The following is a 17,423-nucleotide window of genomic DNA, read 5'->3' on the forward strand; positions in this document are numbered from 1 at the left end:
TTTAACCTGTCTTGCTGAGCCAGGCTCTTAAGCCTCCTCCAGAACACACTCAGGCAGGGCCGCACCCACCTGCAGAAAGAGAGAGACACTGAGATAAACTGAGTCTTCCCAGAGCTAAAGGGACTTGCCCCAGCACTAAGGTGCCCACCTCCCTTGGAGTGCAGACCCAAAGATATATTGTCTTCCGCTTTATAGAAAAGTCTGCACAGCGCAAGCTCATAAAAGTATGCCCTCTTCCTCAATGAAGAGAGATGCACAACTTCTTAGAAATTGCACTAACTGGGTTTAATAATAAAACAAATTCATTAAGTACAAAAGGCAGATTTTAAGTGATTATAAGGGAGAGCAAACAGAACAAAGCAGTTTACTAAGCAAATAAAACAAAACTAAGCTTGATTCACTAAAGAAATTGGCTACAAATAGTAATTTCTCACCCTAAATGTTGTTTCAGGCAGATTGCAAAGGTTCTTGAAAGCCAGCTGCACTGGCCTGCAGCTTGAAACTTCAGGTATTATTACTCACAGGCTAGACATCCTTCCAGCCTGGGCTCAACTCTTCTCCCCCCAGTTCAGTTCTTTCCAGTGTTTCCCAGTGTCTCTTTGGGTGGGGAGGCAGAGGAGAACCACAATGATGTCACTCCCCTGCCTTGTGTAGCTTTTGTGTATGGCAGGAACAGTTTGTCTTCCAGTGGAAAAACACTGGCGTTCCAAGGTGGGGTCCGGTGCCAGGTGACTCGGTCACATGTGTCTGCAGGGTTGTAGCAGCTATTACTCGCAGGCTGTTTGGAGCATCCATAGGAGGACTAAGCTCTTTCACAGTCCATTGTCTCTGCTGATGGGCCATCAGCCCTGTCTGACTTTTTCATTGTTGTAACTGAAGAGCTAGTTGTGGGTGTCACCCAGAGTAGCACATTTGAAATAGAGATACATGGTCAATATTCCTAGCTTCAGATGCAAAAATGATACATGCATACAAATTGGATAAACACATTCAGTAGATCATAACCGTTTCAATGATACCTCACATGACCCCTCTTGCATAAAACATGTCTTAATCGTGGCATGTTCATATCCTAACAATATTTCTATGAAGAATATGGGGTGCAATGTCACACATGGTACAGATGTTTAAAAACAAAAAATCTTTGTAAAATACATTAGGCATATTTTGAACGTTCTTGGAGGGTGGGGGGGAGCGATGCTAGACCCTCTGCTACCATAGAATGTTGATAGCCCTACATACCAAACGTCTTGTTATTTCTTTGCTTAATTACAGTTAATAGCATTGCTGCAATGTGACTGAGCACACTTAAATGTTAATTTCAGGCTTTGTTAGTATTGAACCTCTTCTCTTTTTGGTGTCAGCATTATTTGAAGCTTAATATAACCTGGATTGTCAGCCTGGTGCTTTCCCTAAGAGAAACAAACAAAAAAAAAAAATAAATCCAAAAACCATATTCCATTTAATGGTTTTAATAGTCAAGCATAGCATCAGTAGTTACTAAAAAAAAAAAAAAAAAAAAAAAAGAGAGACCTCAAAATAAGTTACTTTTTATAGCCACGTTCCTTTCCCCAAACCCCAGAATTATTGTCCAGCACAAAAGTTACATTGAGCTGGACAGCAGTATGCTGAATACAAATAATCTTTTCGCAATTTAAAATGGCTCAGAGGCTAGTAAACAGTCTGTTTATTTGCTGTTTGCCAGGAAGTAGAGAACACTCATTACAGCAAGATGCCGGTCTTCTACAAGCAATCAAGCTGTACTTTCGTCAACTCTTAAAGCCTATGATGGTTTTTGAGTGTTCATTATGAATTAAAATGAGTAAACTTAAAACTTTTTCTAAATATTTCAGATGCAAAAATATTGAATAGCTTTTAAATTAACTGACTGTTTCTGTAGTCCGCAAAATGAGAATATAACAGTAGCTCTAGAGAGCTTCTTGTTTCCTTCTCCCTTCACTTCTTTTTGAAAGTTATGTGTAACGTAAATGCTGTTTTAACTTTCCTTCAACTGTTTGTTTTAATTCTCTTACAGCAAAACAGACCGGCTTGCCAAAGGATCTGAATGTTACCAAAAGAGCCTTAGTTTAAATCCTTTTCTCTGGTCCCCTTTTGAATCGCTGTGTGAAATAGGTAGGTCTGCAGAACTCAATGTGAAGAGAAGTGCTTTTAAAAAAAAAATTTGCCCTCTGGAGTTGGTATTTTCTCATGCAAATATTTAACTGAAAAACTTCTTAAAATTTCTTTGATAGTGCCCCAAGAGCAATCCATATCTAAATATGTTGTATTTCTGTTTAATTTTGGAGCTGCTCCTCATTTCATGACTGTTTGGCTTTTGTGACTTCTAAAAATGAGCTTTTGTGGGGAGGCAGGGGAAGGGAGGAGAGAGAGAGAGAGAGAGAGGACCAAATATATCTTCCCTTGAAGAGGAAAAATTGTGCTACAGTTCTACCTCTGATAGCCTCTCTTTTGTAATAAGAGCTCCACAGAACTTAAAGAAGAAACTTGCCCACATCTAAAAGCATACACTTGTTGTTTTTAACCGTTCTTTTTCATTCAGATTAACCCAAAATGTGTCTTGGAATAATTTCCAACTTTTGTTGATTTCTGATCAACTCAGGCCTTGGCTACACTGGCGCTTTACAGCGCTGCAACTTTCTCGCTCAGGGGTGTGAAAAAAACACCCCCCCGAGCGCTGCAAGATACAGCGCTGTAAAGCACCAGTGTAAACAGTGCTGCAGCGCTTGGAGCGCGGCTCCCGGCGCTGCAAGCTAATCCCCATGAGGAGGTGGAGTACATGCAGCGCTGGGAGAGAACTCTGTCCCAGCGCTGGTGCTGCGACCACACTCACACTCAGTGCTTTGAAGTTTCGAGTGTAGCCATACCCTCAGTCAGAATTTTATCTTCTAAGATAATTTTGTAGGGACCAGCTGGTAGATGATTCTGTCCAATTCTCTTTGAGATAAGTGAACACTGTGTCAATAAGCCGTCCTACATTCTTGTGTGGATTTCTAGGAACTTTGTGCCTAGGATAAGAACATAAGACTGACCATACTGGGTCAGATGAATGGTCAGTCTAGCCCAGTATCCTGTCTTCTGACAGTGGCTATTGCCAGATGAGTCAGACAGATTGAACAGAACAGGGCAATTTTCAAGTGATCCATCCCCTGTCATCCAGTCCTAACTTTTGGCAAACAGAGACTTAGGGACACCCAGAGCATTTGGTTGCATCCCTGACCATCTTGTCCAATAGCCATTGATGGTCCTATCCTCCATTAATTTATCTAATTCTCCAGGGGATTAAATGAAATGGATAGAGGAGGTAGAGTTATGTCTGAAATCCAAAATAACTTAAAAGTCCCTAGTGTAGTGCTTTTAAAAACAAACACACACAAACTTGCTCACTTTTCTTAAGATACCTAGTGTCCTTTCTATTTTGCTTTTACCCAAACACCAAATATATTTGATCATGGATAACACTGGTTAAAACTTTCTTCACTCTTACAGGTGAGAAGCCAGACCCTGACCAAACATTTAAATTAACATCTTTGCAGAACTTCAGCAGTTGCCTGCCCAACACTTGCACAACATTGGTGTCTAATCACAGCATATCCCACCGACAGCCTGAGACTGTCCTTATGGAAACGCCACAAGACACAATTGTAAGTTTCATCCAACCCTCTTACCTTCGAAGCAGTTGTCCCAGTTTGAATGAACAACTTAAGAAATACTTGCAAGTGAATGTTATAAAAGATGTCTTCCATTTCAGGAACTGAACAGACTCAACCTGGAATCCTCCAATTCAAAATATTCCTCCTTGAACACAGATTCCTCTATGTCTTACATTGACTCGGCTGTAATTTCACCAGATGCTATCCCTCTTGGATCAGGAACTGCCATATTGTCTAAACAGGCTCAAAATAAACCAAAAACTGGTCGGAGTTTACTGGGAGGACCAGCTGCTCTGAGCCCATTGACACCAAGGTAAGACTAGGACTGGGAATTTGAAACCTTGCTTTGTGACCATTTGCATTGCCACTGTTCCATGTGTCTTTGGGCAAGAACCATGTATTTCTCTCTATATTGTATGGCACCAAGCAGTACTTGGTAAATAATGCTGCTGAGGCAAAAGCCAAACCACTTACAAAAAGTAGCCCTTAATGTTTTTAGTAGTGGTCATTTTTCATCCAGAAAAAATCAGACTTTTAGAACAAACTTCAATAACTAGTTAAATAAGCCACCAGCAGTTTGTGACTTTAGAAGAGTGGCATTTTGGTTCTGTGTGTTGCTTGGTACAACTTCTGCGATAGAAAAGTCACTAATAAAAGGATTGTGAAGTTCTTTTTCAACTGTGAAACCAACAGTTAATAGTAAAAGCTGCGTTAGGGATTTGTAATACCTTTTGCTTTGAAGGACGGAACCCCCCCTTATAGGTTCCTTTAAAAAAAAAAAAAGAATTAGTATTGCAGCAAAGCCTGTTGGCCCCCGCTGAGATTGGAACTCTCTTGTGCTAGCTACTGTAAATGCATAAGAGAACTTCCTTGTCCCCAAAAACTTGCAATTTAAATAGACAAGACAGAGAAAGGGTAGTGTAAAAGAAGCAATCTTATCTCTAATTTATAGATGGTAATGGAGGCATAGAGAGACTTGCACAAGCGCTTACATGGGAAGTCAGAGGCACAGCTGGAAACGGAACAAGATCAAGCTTCCTCTGAAATGTTTGTAATATAATACTGCTTTTCAAGGATGCCCTGGTTCTGACATCTCCATTTCATTCTTTTCTCAGTTTTGGAATTTTGCCACTAGAAACCCCTAGCCCTGGAGATGGATCATATTTACAAAACTACACTAATTCATCTTCTGTAATTGATGTGCCATCTACAGGAGCGCCTTCAAAGAAGGTATCTTGCGTTCAAGAATGTGTTTGCCATTCTGTCTGAGCTTAAATACAAGGGAATGTAAAATTAAACTCTAGTGCAAGTATATAAGCATCGCAGATTAGCTCAGTTGCTCTGATAAGTTGGATTTTTTTTTTTTTCCCCCTGCAGATTTTTTGTATTTGAAATTACACTTTCTTCCTCAGCCAGCCAATTATAATGTCCCTCTAAGTCACGGAAATGTTTTCACTGACTTTGTCTATATAAAAATGGGTATATTAAATAACAAATTTGCTTTTACTAAATTCACTTAAATTGTTAGTATTTCAGTTTGGTGTGTTACCAAATACTCTTATCAAGTTCTGAACTTTTTTTTCTTTTTCTCACTTACTAATTTGTTTCTTTCACTAGATAACTAGAACTGATCAGGAATTTTCCAACAAAATGTTTTTGTCAGAAATGCCAGTTGATCTAAATCAGAACTCTTCAGAGAAAAGGGTTGGTTTTGTTTAACTTTTTCAGCTAAAATAAAAATGGCCAAACTAGATCAGACCATTGTCTGTGTAGCCCAATATCCTGCCTCCGACAGTGTCCAGCGCCTGGTGCTTCAGGGGGAATGAACAGAACAGGACATTTGAGTGGTCTACTCTCTGTTCTCCTGTCCCAGCTTCTGGCAATCGGAGATATAGGGACATCCAGATCATGGGATTGCGTCCCTGATCATCTTGGCTAAAAGCCATTGATGGCCCTGTCCTCCATGAGCTTATCTAATTCTTTTTTGACCCAGTTGTAGTTGGCCTTCAACATCCCATGACAATGAATTCCACAGGTTGACTTGCATTGTTTGAAATACTTCCTTATATTTGTTTTTAAGCCTGTTGCCTATTAATTTCATCCGGTGACCCTCTGATTCTTGTGTTATGTGAAGGGGTAAATAACATTTCCCTTTTCACTTTCTCCACACTTTATAGACCTCTATTATATGCCCCCTTAGTTCTCTCTTTTTCTAGGATGAACAGTCAGTCTTTTTGATCTCTCCTCATATGGAAGCTATTCCATACCTCTAATAATTTTTGTTGCCCTCCTCTGTACCTTTTCTATTTCTAATCCATCTTTTTTTGAGATTGGGCAAGCAGATTTTTTTGCAGTAGTCAAGCTCTGGGCGTACTTTGGGTTTATATAGAAAAGGTTTCAAAACTTTCAAAACAAATTCCTGTCTTCCAGTTGAAAATGACTCCCTTCCCCCTCTCCAAAAAAAAAAGATTATTATATACTAAATAAATAATGATAAACATCAAAATGAAACACTTTGACCCTAACTAAGTTTTTTTTCAAATTTTTGGGTCTTGAAAATTTTTGACTTTCCCATCCTAAATCAGGATGCAAAATTTTTGATATCATGAAATTTTTTGCAGAATCAGAAAATCATTTCCTGCCCAGATCTATTGATGATCCTTTTGTTCAGGGTTCCTGTCTTTCTAATGGAGGCAAACCATCATTAGAACATTCTCTACAATGAGTTTGAACAAATTAGTGGTGAATGTTGAGACCTTTTTTGTGATAATGCAAAAATATTGTTAATGCTACAAAAAAGAATTTTACTAAATAAGATATAATTGTGATTGTTAATTAAACAAAACAGGAACACCACTATATTTTATTTTAAAGCGAATTAAACATGGCCTTATATATTAACCAAATTGTAAAACATCAACAAGTTGCAGAGGGCAGTTTGTGTTAACTATAGCTTGAGTGGCTATTTCATATCAAGGTTAAAACTATTATTTATTGGTGCAAATGAGGGCTGAGATCCTAAAAGCTTGTCCCACGTGGGTGAAACAGATCTTAAATTTTTTACTTTGAGCCTTTAAAAAATGTCAGTGTTCCTTGTACCACGGTGCTGTGTGGTAAGGACAAGCATCTTGCTTTAGCTTTACACAGCCACACAGCTTGGGTGTAGGGTGCCTCATACTACCTAGCCAGTCCCATCCCTTTTGAAAACCAGAGTCTGCAAACGGGACAGAACTATAGTTCTGCTCTCTCACTTATGTTGTCCAGCAGAGCTGGCCAGGGACAAGGGAGCAGTAATATGTGCCATAAAATGAATCTTGCAATCACCTACAGCAAGAGAGGAGCATGGGAACAATTCTGACTCTGAGGTGATTGTAGCTTTGCATTGTCTTATGTGCAGGGCTGAGCCTAAAGGCTCAATCAAGTCCACCATGTGTTCACTTGTATATCGTCTTTTATTGTATTACTTTTTAGAGGTTGTTTTCAAATAGACTCTTTTTTTAAAAAGTATAACAGGAAGTATGTGAATAGAAATTACCACACATGAGGAAGCATGAGAGCGGCAGTTCTCACCTTGGTTCATGAATCAGCCCAGCCTTGCTGAGCTCAGTTGTCTCTCTCCAGCAGGTGGAGAGAGAAGTTTCTTTGGTGGCTGATTCTCTAATATAGAATGTTTAATAAAAGAATTCTGTTGGTCTTTACCCTCGACTCACTGTAAATATTATATAGGTATAAATTAGTTATTTTCTGACATGATGTAGTCAGTGCGTTTAGTGACATAATAACAAACCTGTAGAAATTTTGTGTTATGCAGTCTGTCACCAGGATAAGCCAAGCGGGAACAAAGTCTGTCTTCTCACAGAGTGGAAATAGCCGGGAAGTCACTCCAGTCCTTGTTGCACAAACACAGAGTTCTGGCCCACAGACAAGGTAATAAAAAATTACATACCTCAGTAGCATCTTTTACACCTGGTTTTGCTTCTTGTGTCCTTATCAAATAAGCACAAAGTGAATCTGACCTATGGTATGAAGTGTCAGTCCTGATTTGGATGAAGAAAGAGATAATGTGAAGTGGGTCTTATTTAAACAAAATCTTATGATAGTAACCAGTATTTTTGCTAAACTAGTAGATTTCTGCAATCCATTCAACTAGTTCTTGGTGGAATGGCCTAATTGCAATTTGGTACGAAGATCCTGACTTTACATTTCTCTCTACAAGGGGGATTTTTAATTACATTCTACACTGTACCTCAGAGTTCTCATACCAAGAGTATCTCACTTACATAGAGGCCAAACTATGCCTTACCACACCTGAGAGAATGATTTCAACTTTCTAACTTAGTTGTAGATTTCTCAACATTTATTTCAGTAATAAATGTTGATAAACAACTTGTTTAAAATGCATCACTTTAACAGTTCAGAAAACTGCCGAATGTGTAATGTGTTTTCTCTTCCTTGTGTGCACATGCTTAACTTGCATTTGCATTAAGCAGAATGTGCCTCAAATGGCTGTTCATTCTTAACTCACAGGAGCATGAAGTTAATTTTGGTATGAGGGCCTTGTTTTCTTATGTGGCAGAAGGGTCCCCAGACTGACGTATGGTAAGAGACAGCCAGCTAATGACGGGCAAGACTTTTATCCACCTGGTTATTTTTGGCTGCCAGTTTGGATTTCTCCTTTCTTAGAGCCAAAACTTTCAGCTCTCGTTGCATCGGTAGGACTTACTTGCTATATGTAGGAGAGGATAGCTTGATTTTACTTAGCGTAGAAACTTACTGGTTAAGGAAATACCACATAAACTGCTGCAGTGATCGCAAATGGTGGGGAAGGAGTTGTTAAAATCGAAATTTGGGTTATATAGCCGCATGTAAATCTGCCCCAGGGAGATGGAGGCACCTTCACACCAGTGTACAAGACATCTGCTAATTTAATACAAATTAGTGTAAAAAAAAAAAAAAAAAACTAAGAATTTTACTTCTAATAAGCTGTTTATTTTTAGTACGACACCTCAGGTACTGAGCCCAACCATTGCTGCTCCACCTAATGCACTGCCTCGAAGAAGTTCTCGCCTATTTACTAGTGATAGCTCTACGACAAAGGTAACGTAGGATGTATACCTTAAATAATGTATCCATTTTCTTATCTTTCTACTTATGCTAACTAACAACCTGATTATTCAGCCACTCGATACAAAGCTTCCATTGAGTAATGCAGGGTTTCTCAAACAGGGGTCGCTGCTTGTGTAGGGAAAGCCCCTGGCGGGCCGGGCCAGTGTGTTTATCTGCCTCGTCCGCTGGTCTGGCCGATCACGGCTCCCACTGGCTGCAGATTGCTCTCCGGGCCAGTGGGAGCCACTAGAGGCAGTGCAGGCAGAGGGACTTACTGGCCGCCGCTTCCAGCAGCTCCCATTGGCCCAGAGCAGTTATCCACGGCCAGTGGGAGCTGCGATCGGCCGGACTTGCGAACAGGGCAGGTAAATATGCCGGCCTGGCCCACCAGGGGCTTTCCCTACACAAGCGACGACCCCTGTTTGAGAAACCCTGGAGTAATGTGTGGAGCAGCTGAAGAATTGGCCTTGTAATGTGCAGACTTTGTGAAATACATTTGGCTGCACAACATGAACTTTATAGTACATAACATGATTTGAATTTTTCAGTTAGCATGCATGTCTGTGTGATGTTTTCAAAAGTCTTAACACCTGAGTGTTTGTATCAAGTGAACACTCATCCTGAAGTGTTGCTGGGCTCAAATTAGTGACTGACAAACTTTATAAATCATCTACATATTTCAGTCTGGAATTGCAAAAATTCAGTTATGATGCTGTTTATTCCTCCTCAAAGTGAGAGAATCCACCGAAGTAATTATGTACCTCAACAGCTTCTGCAGTGTGTGATAACGCTTCTGCAGCAGCAAGAAATTAACCAGAAACAAGTGTTCCTAGCTGGTTTCAAACTGCTCCCAGCACCTTTGGAAAAAGTGCTGTTGTGTGTGAGAACAATCTGGTAGCTGCTTATCTGCAGAGAAAGGTAGAGGTTTAGATAGATGTCCTACTGGTAGCTGATTTTATGAAAATCACAGTTATATTCAATGATGCTGAGAGCTTTAGTTAGGAATTGAAATGTATAGGAAAAGTGAAGTACCAAAACATTAAGTGAATCAAGGAAGTATCAAAAATTTGTCTTGTGACCTGTAGTATATCATTGGGGATTACCTTTCCCTCTTCAGATAATCTGAACCAATAAACTGGGAAGACAAAGCAGGGTGAGGGGACCTTGCAGTGAAACCCAGAAGAAAATAAAGCTAATATTTACTTTTTCTTTTTCTTTTGAATTTCTTGCATCCTTATTTTTGCTGAACCTTTGCTTTCAACAGTAAGTTCCAGAATGAGAGAGAATACTTGAATATCCCTTCTTCCCTTCCCCTGGCATTCAGTCCACAGCCTTTGACAAAATAAGGATGGCCTAGTTTCCTGATCAATGAAAATGAAATTAGATCTCTGGATGAGAGGTGCAATATCTTCAATACACTTAAGTCAGTTTACTGCTTTCATTCAAGCTACTTTATAAAGATGCAGTGTAAAACCAAATCAATAACCTTAGTGCAGCATTATGGCTGAAATTAATTGTATACACTTCATGACTACTTTTAAGACTTTGTATCACTGTTAACTTGGTTATTTTGTGCGTGTACACATCTGTTAGACACCATTATTTTAGTAAAACAGCAAACAAGCATGTCTTTATTCTTTGATTTGCAATCTTTTTGCCTGTAGATAAACCCTGGTTTGAAACTTTTTTTTTCCCCTTATAGGAGAACAGTAAAAAGTTGAAAATGAAGTTCCCACCTAAAATTCCAAACAGAAAGACAAAAAGTAAAACAAACAAGGGAGGAATAACTCAGACAAACATAAACGATAGTTTGGAGATCACCAAACTGGACTCGTCCATCATCTCAGAAGGGAAAATCTCCACTGTCGCACCACAGATCCAGGCTTTCACACTACAGAAAGCAGCAGCAGGTTTGTCTGAAAGCTCTCAGAATGTAATAGAGCCAAATGTTTTCTTAAAGGACCCATTTTTAATTCTTAACTTCAAACTAGTTAACTGATTTCCTTGTATATTCTCAGAAAATTCATTTTTTGCTCAGAGTAAGTGCTGTAATTTTAAGGAGGATACGCTGTGTTCTTTATACACCAAGCACAGGTTCAACCACTTTAAGTATAAAACTCAGCTCACCCTTAACTATGTAACCAATTTGTAGATAGGTTTATTCTACCTTTTGGCTTGAAAGGAGGTGGCAGATGTTACCTAGTTTTCAATGCAGGAGTTGGTGTGCAAAACCAGCAGGAGTATCTAATTCTGTTCTTGGTGTCCCTGCATGGTTCTCTTAAGAACAGGGACCTCAGAAGGGTGTCTGCCATAATGTGTCATTTGAGAGAACAGCAGCTCCAGGCAAGTAATTCTTTAGCTCTTGTCTCTCTCTTTTATTTATTGTATTTTTCTCCTAGAAGGATTGATGAGCCTTCTTCGTGACATGGGGAAAGGTTATTTAGCCTTGTGTTCATACAACTGTAAGGAAGCGATAAACATATTAAGCCATTTACCTTCTCACCACTACAACACTGGCTGGGTGCTGTGCCAAATTGGGAGAGCTTACTTTGAGCTTGCAGAATATATGCAGGTAGGCATAGTGCAGATGCATACTTCTATTTTAATTTTTTGTCTTGCATAGCTTTGCACAGAATTTGCTGGCTTCCTGTGAAACCTGAGGAGAGTCTACAGTTGGGATAGCATAGCTGTGTAAGCATCAGGTTTGAAATACCTATCCTGCCTCTAGCAGTTTCAGATTAATCTGGATCACTGCAACCCTTCTGCTTTCTGAGGTGGCAAAATTAAGTTCTATGCTATTTCTTGTGTTGTGGGTCTTCCTTATGAGATGTTAAAAACCAGCATTCTTTCTAGTCAGCAAAGACATTAAAGATCCTATGACACTTTTAGTCAGAGCAGGGGTTTGCTCCAGTGTCTTTGGCCAAAATCTCCCCTCCTCACCAGAGTTGTGTCCCCGGCACTGGTTGACTGTTGCCCTCCATCCTAGAGGTAACACTATTTCAGCTGTGCTGCATCTATAGTTTGTGAAGCCCAAAGGAGTCCTTCACAAGGACAGGTGCACATATTATCATAAGATTCTTTAAGTTATGACGGTAACTGACCTCTTGAAAGGTTGTTTTTCCAAACGATGGAAACAGAAGATCTGTTAGAATTCTATTGTGGATGGTCTCCAGTCTCTGAAATTGCAGTTGCAATTTTTAAACAGTTAAAATAAATCCTGTTGATATCCTCATGTGATAGACATTTACATGTAATAGGCATGTAACTTAGCACTTCTTCTTTGAGTGATTGCTCATATCCATTCCAGTTAGGTGTGCGCGCCGTGCCTGCACGTTCGTCGGAAGACTTTTTACCCTAGCAACTCCAGTGGGCCGGCAGGTCGCCCCCTAGAGTGGCGCCGCCATGGCGCTCGATATACACCCCTGCCGGCCCACCCACTCCTCAGTTCCTTCTTACCGCCGTGTCGGTCGTTGGAACTGTGGAGCGCAGCATAGCTGTCCTCCACGTCCCTAGCTCTCCTTCGTTTCACTGTTCTCATAGTTGTAGATAGTTGTAAATTGTAGTTAGTTATTGTTAATTGTAGTATAGTTGTATATTCTTATTAGCGGGTTTGGGCTGTAGCCCTTCCCTGCGCCCGGCACCAGGCCCATGCCTGGTTCGCTGGGGTTCAAGCAATGCTCAGCCTGTAAAAAGCTGATGCCGACCAGCGATCCCCACGACACCTGTCTGAAGTGCCTGGGGGAATCGCACATTTCAGCCAAGTGCCGCATCTGTAAGGCTTTTAAGCCTCAGACAAAAAAGGAGAGGGACCAGAGGTTAAGGACTCTCCTAGTGGAAGCGGCTCTTAATCCTGTGGCCTCGACGCAGAGCGCCGGCACCGGAAAGACACCCCGGCACCGACCTTCCCTGGCACCGGGACCCGAAGCAAGACCCTCGAAGTCTGCGACTCCATCCTTGCAGGCTTGAGCGGAGCGCCCGGCACCTACCTCGGCCACGGCACCACCAGCAGGGATTCCGTCGACTCCGGGCCCCGGAGGTCCGTCGACTCCGGTCCCTCCTAGCTCCCCTATAAGATCTGGGGTTGAGCTATTGGTCCCTTCGACGCCAGAGACTTTCACTTCGGCACGGGACCTAATTGCTCTCACGGAGCCTACCCAGCCTTAACCCCCCATACCCCCGGTGCGGGTCATATCCAGAAGCAAGCCTGCGACAATGCGAGCGCCATCTCCGGACTTGCCCAGCCGGCACCAATCCCCTTCGAGGTCTCGGCACCGTGGACGTTCTCGCTCCAGGCGCCGCTCGCAGTCCCGGCACCGCTCCCCTCGGCAGTACCAGTCGCACTTGCGGCGCCGGTCATCCTCCAGACAGTCTCGCTACTCCCGGCACCGGTCTGGATCGAGTCGCCACTACCGGCACCGAGACTCCAGGAGCCGTTCCTGTCGGTGATCAGCACCCCGGTCGACCTCCCGGCACCATGCCGGAGGCAGGTCCCGGTCCCGGTCGACCTCCCGGCACCACGCCGGAGGCAGGTCCTGGTCTCAATCCCGGCACCGGTACGATTCCTGGTACCGGTCCCCGGCACCGAGAAGATTGTCGGCGTCGAGACTGAGGGAGCCCTACCAGCCACGTTCGGCCCCACCATGGCCCTCCCGGCAGCCGTCTGTCTCATCGCAGACAGACAGCATGTACGCCCTAGACGCAGACAGACCTGTGGCCCTCTTCCATGACCCTCCTCCGCAGGATCAGGGACCGCAGCAGTGGAGTTTCTGGACACCCTGGGCGTATCATCAAGCCCAGGGCCCTCAACACATTCCACCTCAGCCTGTGACGTCTGAGCGCAGGGCTCCGGAGGCCTCGTTGTCTCGCCCTCCCCCGTCTCCAGCGGGGGAAGACCGATCCAACCAGCAGGACCCTGAGCTCCCTTCGGAATCAGAGGCGCTGGTACAGACGGAGCCCCCCGTGGACCCACTCCTACCGGGGGTCTCCTCATCGTCCTCCCCCGATGAGGCAGTGGCGGGAACGTCATCCTCCAGTCCTCCCCCACTCGACCTCAGGGCGCACCAGGATCTCCTCAGGCATGTAGCGCAAAACTTAAACTTGCAGGCTGAGGAGGTTTCGGAAATTGGAGAGCCTGTGGTGAGCATTCTCTCAGCGGATGCTCCCACCAGAGTCACCCTTTATCAGGACTATCCAAGCCAATGCTAATACCATCTGGCAATCACCAGCCTCCATCCCTCCTGCTGCACGCGGGGTGGAGCGCAAGTATATGGCACCCTCCAAAGGATATGAGTACCTGCATGTACACCCAACCCCGTGCTCCCTCGTCGTGCAGTCTGTGAACGAGAGGGGAGCGCCACGGGCAGCAGGCCCCAGCACTGAAGTCCAAGGAGGCGAGGCGTATGGACCTGCTAGGCCGGAAGGTCTACTCAGCAGGCGCCCTCCAACTCAGGGTCTCTAACCAACAGGCCCTCCTTAGCCGCTATGCCTATAACTCCTGGGTGGCAGCGGATAAGTTCAAGGAGTTGTTGCCTCAGGATGCGCGTCAAGAATTCGTGGCAATTCTTGATGAAGGCAAGAAGGTCACAAGAATTTCATTGCAGGCATCCTTGGACATGGCAGACTCGGCCGCCAGAACTCTGGCTTCAGGGGTTACAATGCGCCGCATCTCCTGGCTACAGGTTTCTGGCCTTCCTCCGGAGCTCCAACACACCATCCAGGACCACCCGTTCGAAGGTCAGGGCCTGTTTTCAGAGAAGACGGACCCCAGGCTGAAAAGCCTGAAAGACAATAGGGTCATCATGCGCTCCCTAGGGATGCACACGCCCGGGACGCAGCGTAGACCCTTCCAGCCGCAACAGCAACAACAGCGCCAGCCCTATCCCCAGTACCACCAACGGCAGGACTTTAGTAGACACCGAAGCAGGAATGGCCAGCGCAGACAATCGGGCAACCAAGGGGGGCAGAATCGGGGCTCCTCTAAAGCCCCACCTGGCCCAAAACCTTAGTTTTGAAGGTGCGCCCGAGGACGCTGTACCAGTTTCCCCCACGGATCCGTCCCCCCCCCATTTTCCAACTGTCTTTCGTTCTTCCTCCCGGTGTGGACCCAAATAACTTCCGACCGTTGGGTCTTACGCACTGCGCAAACGGGATACCGTCTGCAATTTATTTCATACCCTCCCTCCCGCCCCCCACCCTCGTCCCTCTTCAGGGACCCCCTCACGAGCAATTCCTTCTTCAGGAGGTGCAGACGCTCCTCGACAAAGGAGCCATAGAGGCGGTTCCGGAGAACGAGAAGGGCAAGGGGTTTTATTCCCTCTATTTTCTGATCCCCAAGGCCAAGGGAGGCCTCAGACCTATCCTCGACTTGCGGGAACTCAACAAACATATGGTGAAGTTGAGATTCCGCATGGTATCCCTGGGGACCATTATCCCATCTCTGGATCCTGGAGACTGGTACGTCACCCTCGACATGCAGGACGCTTATTTTCATATAGCCATTTTTCTGCAGCACAGACGCTTCCTTCGGTTCGTGGTCGACCGCCACCATTATCAATTTGCAGTCCTCCCATTTGGCCTCTCCACGGCCCCGAGGGTATTCACGAAATGCATGGCGGTCGTCGTCGCATATCTTCGGCGCAGTCGCATACACGTATTCCCCTATCTCGACAACTGGCTGATTCGAGGCACATCAGAGTCGCAGGTTCGCAACCACGTCCGCGAGATCAGCAGACTCTTTGGAGTGTTGGGCCTCATTATCAACGTGGACAAGTCCACTCTGCTCCCCATGCAGAGGATAGAGTTCAACGGGGCCATTCTGGACTCCACCTTGCCCAGGGCCGTTCTGCCGCTGCCCAGGTTCCAGTCGCTGTCGGCCATCATTCGGCGCCTACAGACGGCACCTTTGACCTCTATAAGGACGTGCCTAACCCTCTTAGGCCACATGGCGGCCTGCACCTTTGTTACGGGTTATGTGCGGCTTCGCATGAGGCCCCTCCAGTCTTGGCTTATCGCACAATACTGTCCAGCCAGGCATCGGCTGGACGCGGTTATCAACATCCCCCAGGAGGTATTGGATTCCCTCCGGTGGTGGCTAGACCAGTCCGTAGTGTGTGCGGGGCTCCCGTTTAATCCGCCCCAACCCTCGGTATCCCTAACAACGGATGCTTCCGACCTGGGCTAGGGGGCCCACCTCAGAACCCTGAAGACGGAGGGCCAGTGGTCCCCTCAGGAAGTGGCCCTCCACATCAACATACGGGAGTTGAGAGCGGTCCATCTTGCTTGCCAAGCGTTCTCCCATCAGCTTCAAGGTCGCTATGTCTCGGTATTCACCGACAACACGACGACCATGTACTATATCAACAAGCAGGGCGGCACGAGATCCTCTCCCCTATGTCAGGAGGCGATGCGGCTCTGGGACTTTTGTATAGCCCACTCTATTCACCTCATGGCTTCCTTTCTCCCCGGAGTACGGAACACGCTGGCAGACCGTCTGAGCAGATCCTTCCTTTCGCACGAATGGTCCCTTCGCCCGGACGCCGCCCTCTCACTCTTCCAGAGGTGGGGTTATCCCCGGCTGGACCTCTTCACGTCCAGAGGGAACAGGAAATGCCAGATGTTCCACTCTTTTCAAGGGCGGGAACCAGGGTCGGTAGCGGATGCCTTCCTTATCCCGTGGACGACTCACCTGCTCTATGCGTTCCTTCCGTTCCCGCTTGTCCACAAGGTCCTTCTGAAGGTGCGCAGGGACAGGGCCCGCTTGATTATGATAGCGTGGCCCAGACAGCATTGGTATCCGATGTTGCTGGACCTGTCCCTGCCCCCCTGCCCCTTTACCTGGACCTGATCACCCAGGACCACGGCAGGCTCCGTCACCCGGACCTCCAGTATCTACACCTCACGGCGTGGCTCCTGAGTGGCTGACCAGGTCGGAACTTCGGTGCTCTACCCTTGTACGTCAGGTACTACTGGGCAGCAGGGAACCTTCCACTAGAGCGACGTACTCGGCCAAGTGGAAGCATTTCTCCTGTTGGTGCACGGAGAGGGGTTCCCTCCCTATGGAGGTTTCTGTCGCCAGTATTCTCGATTTTACATCTGGTCCCTCAAGCAGCAGGGCCTGGTGATATCGTCCCTTCGAGTTCACCTGGTGGCTATCTGCACCTTTCATCCGGGAGGAGACGGCCATTCGGTTTTCTCTCACCCTACGGTGACTAGATTCCTGAAAGGTCTAGAACGTCTCTACCCCCAGGTTCGACCCCCTGCCCCTACCTGGGATCTCAACCTGGTTCTGACTCGGCTCATGGGCCCTCCATTTGAGCCGTTAGTGACTTGCTTCCTGCTCTATCTCTCCTGGAAGACTGCTTTCCTGGTGGCCATCACCTCAGCCAGACAGGTATCAGAACTCCGGGCCCTCACGGTAGATCCCCCATATACGGTCTTCCATAAAGACAAGATGCAGCTGAGACCACACTCTGCCTTTCTCCCCAAAGTGGTCTCAGCCTTTCATGTCAACCAGGAGATCTTTCTCCGCGTCTTTTTCCCAAAGCCCCATTTGTCCCGCAGGGAGCAACAACTCCATTCGCTTGATGTCCGTCGGGCACTCGCGTTTTATGTGGAGAGGACCAAACCGTTCCGCAAATCCCCCCAGCT

General features: G+C 45.4%; 1 protein-coding gene across 8 annotated transcripts in view; it reads left to right on the top strand.

The window, feature by feature from the left end:
- CDC27 (cell division cycle 27) overlaps positions 1–17,423 on the top strand; it is a 54,864-nt gene that overhangs the window by 17,519 nt on the left and 19,922 nt on the right. For 3 of the 8 annotated variants that reach the window (XR_007771515.1, XM_050935153.1, XM_050935148.1), the window contains exons 5-12: positions 2,036–2,133; positions 3,508–3,662; positions 3,770–3,984; positions 4,787–4,901; positions 7,465–7,598; positions 8,669–8,768; positions 10,480–10,687; positions 11,177–11,349. Coding sequence is in view for 7 of the 8 variants with exons in the window: in XM_050935153.1 (XP_050791110.1) it covers positions 2,036–2,133; positions 3,508–3,662; positions 3,770–3,984; positions 4,787–4,901; positions 7,465–7,598; positions 8,669–8,768; positions 10,480–10,687; positions 11,177–11,349 (1,198 nt within the window). In the remaining variant the exon portion in view is untranslated. The remainder of the gene's footprint in view (positions 1–2,035; positions 2,134–3,507; positions 3,663–3,769; positions 3,985–4,786; positions 4,902–7,464; positions 7,599–8,668; positions 8,769–10,479; positions 10,688–11,176; positions 11,350–17,423) is intronic. The other 5 variants (XM_050935155.1, XM_050935152.1, XM_050935154.1 and 2 more) reach the window with 3 other exon arrangements.

This window comes from Gopherus flavomarginatus, chromosome 25, assembly GCF_025201925.1.
Source record: "Gopherus flavomarginatus isolate rGopFla2 chromosome 25, rGopFla2.mat.asm, whole genome shotgun sequence".
Taxonomy (NCBI): domain Eukaryota; kingdom Metazoa; phylum Chordata; order Testudines; family Testudinidae; genus Gopherus; species Gopherus flavomarginatus.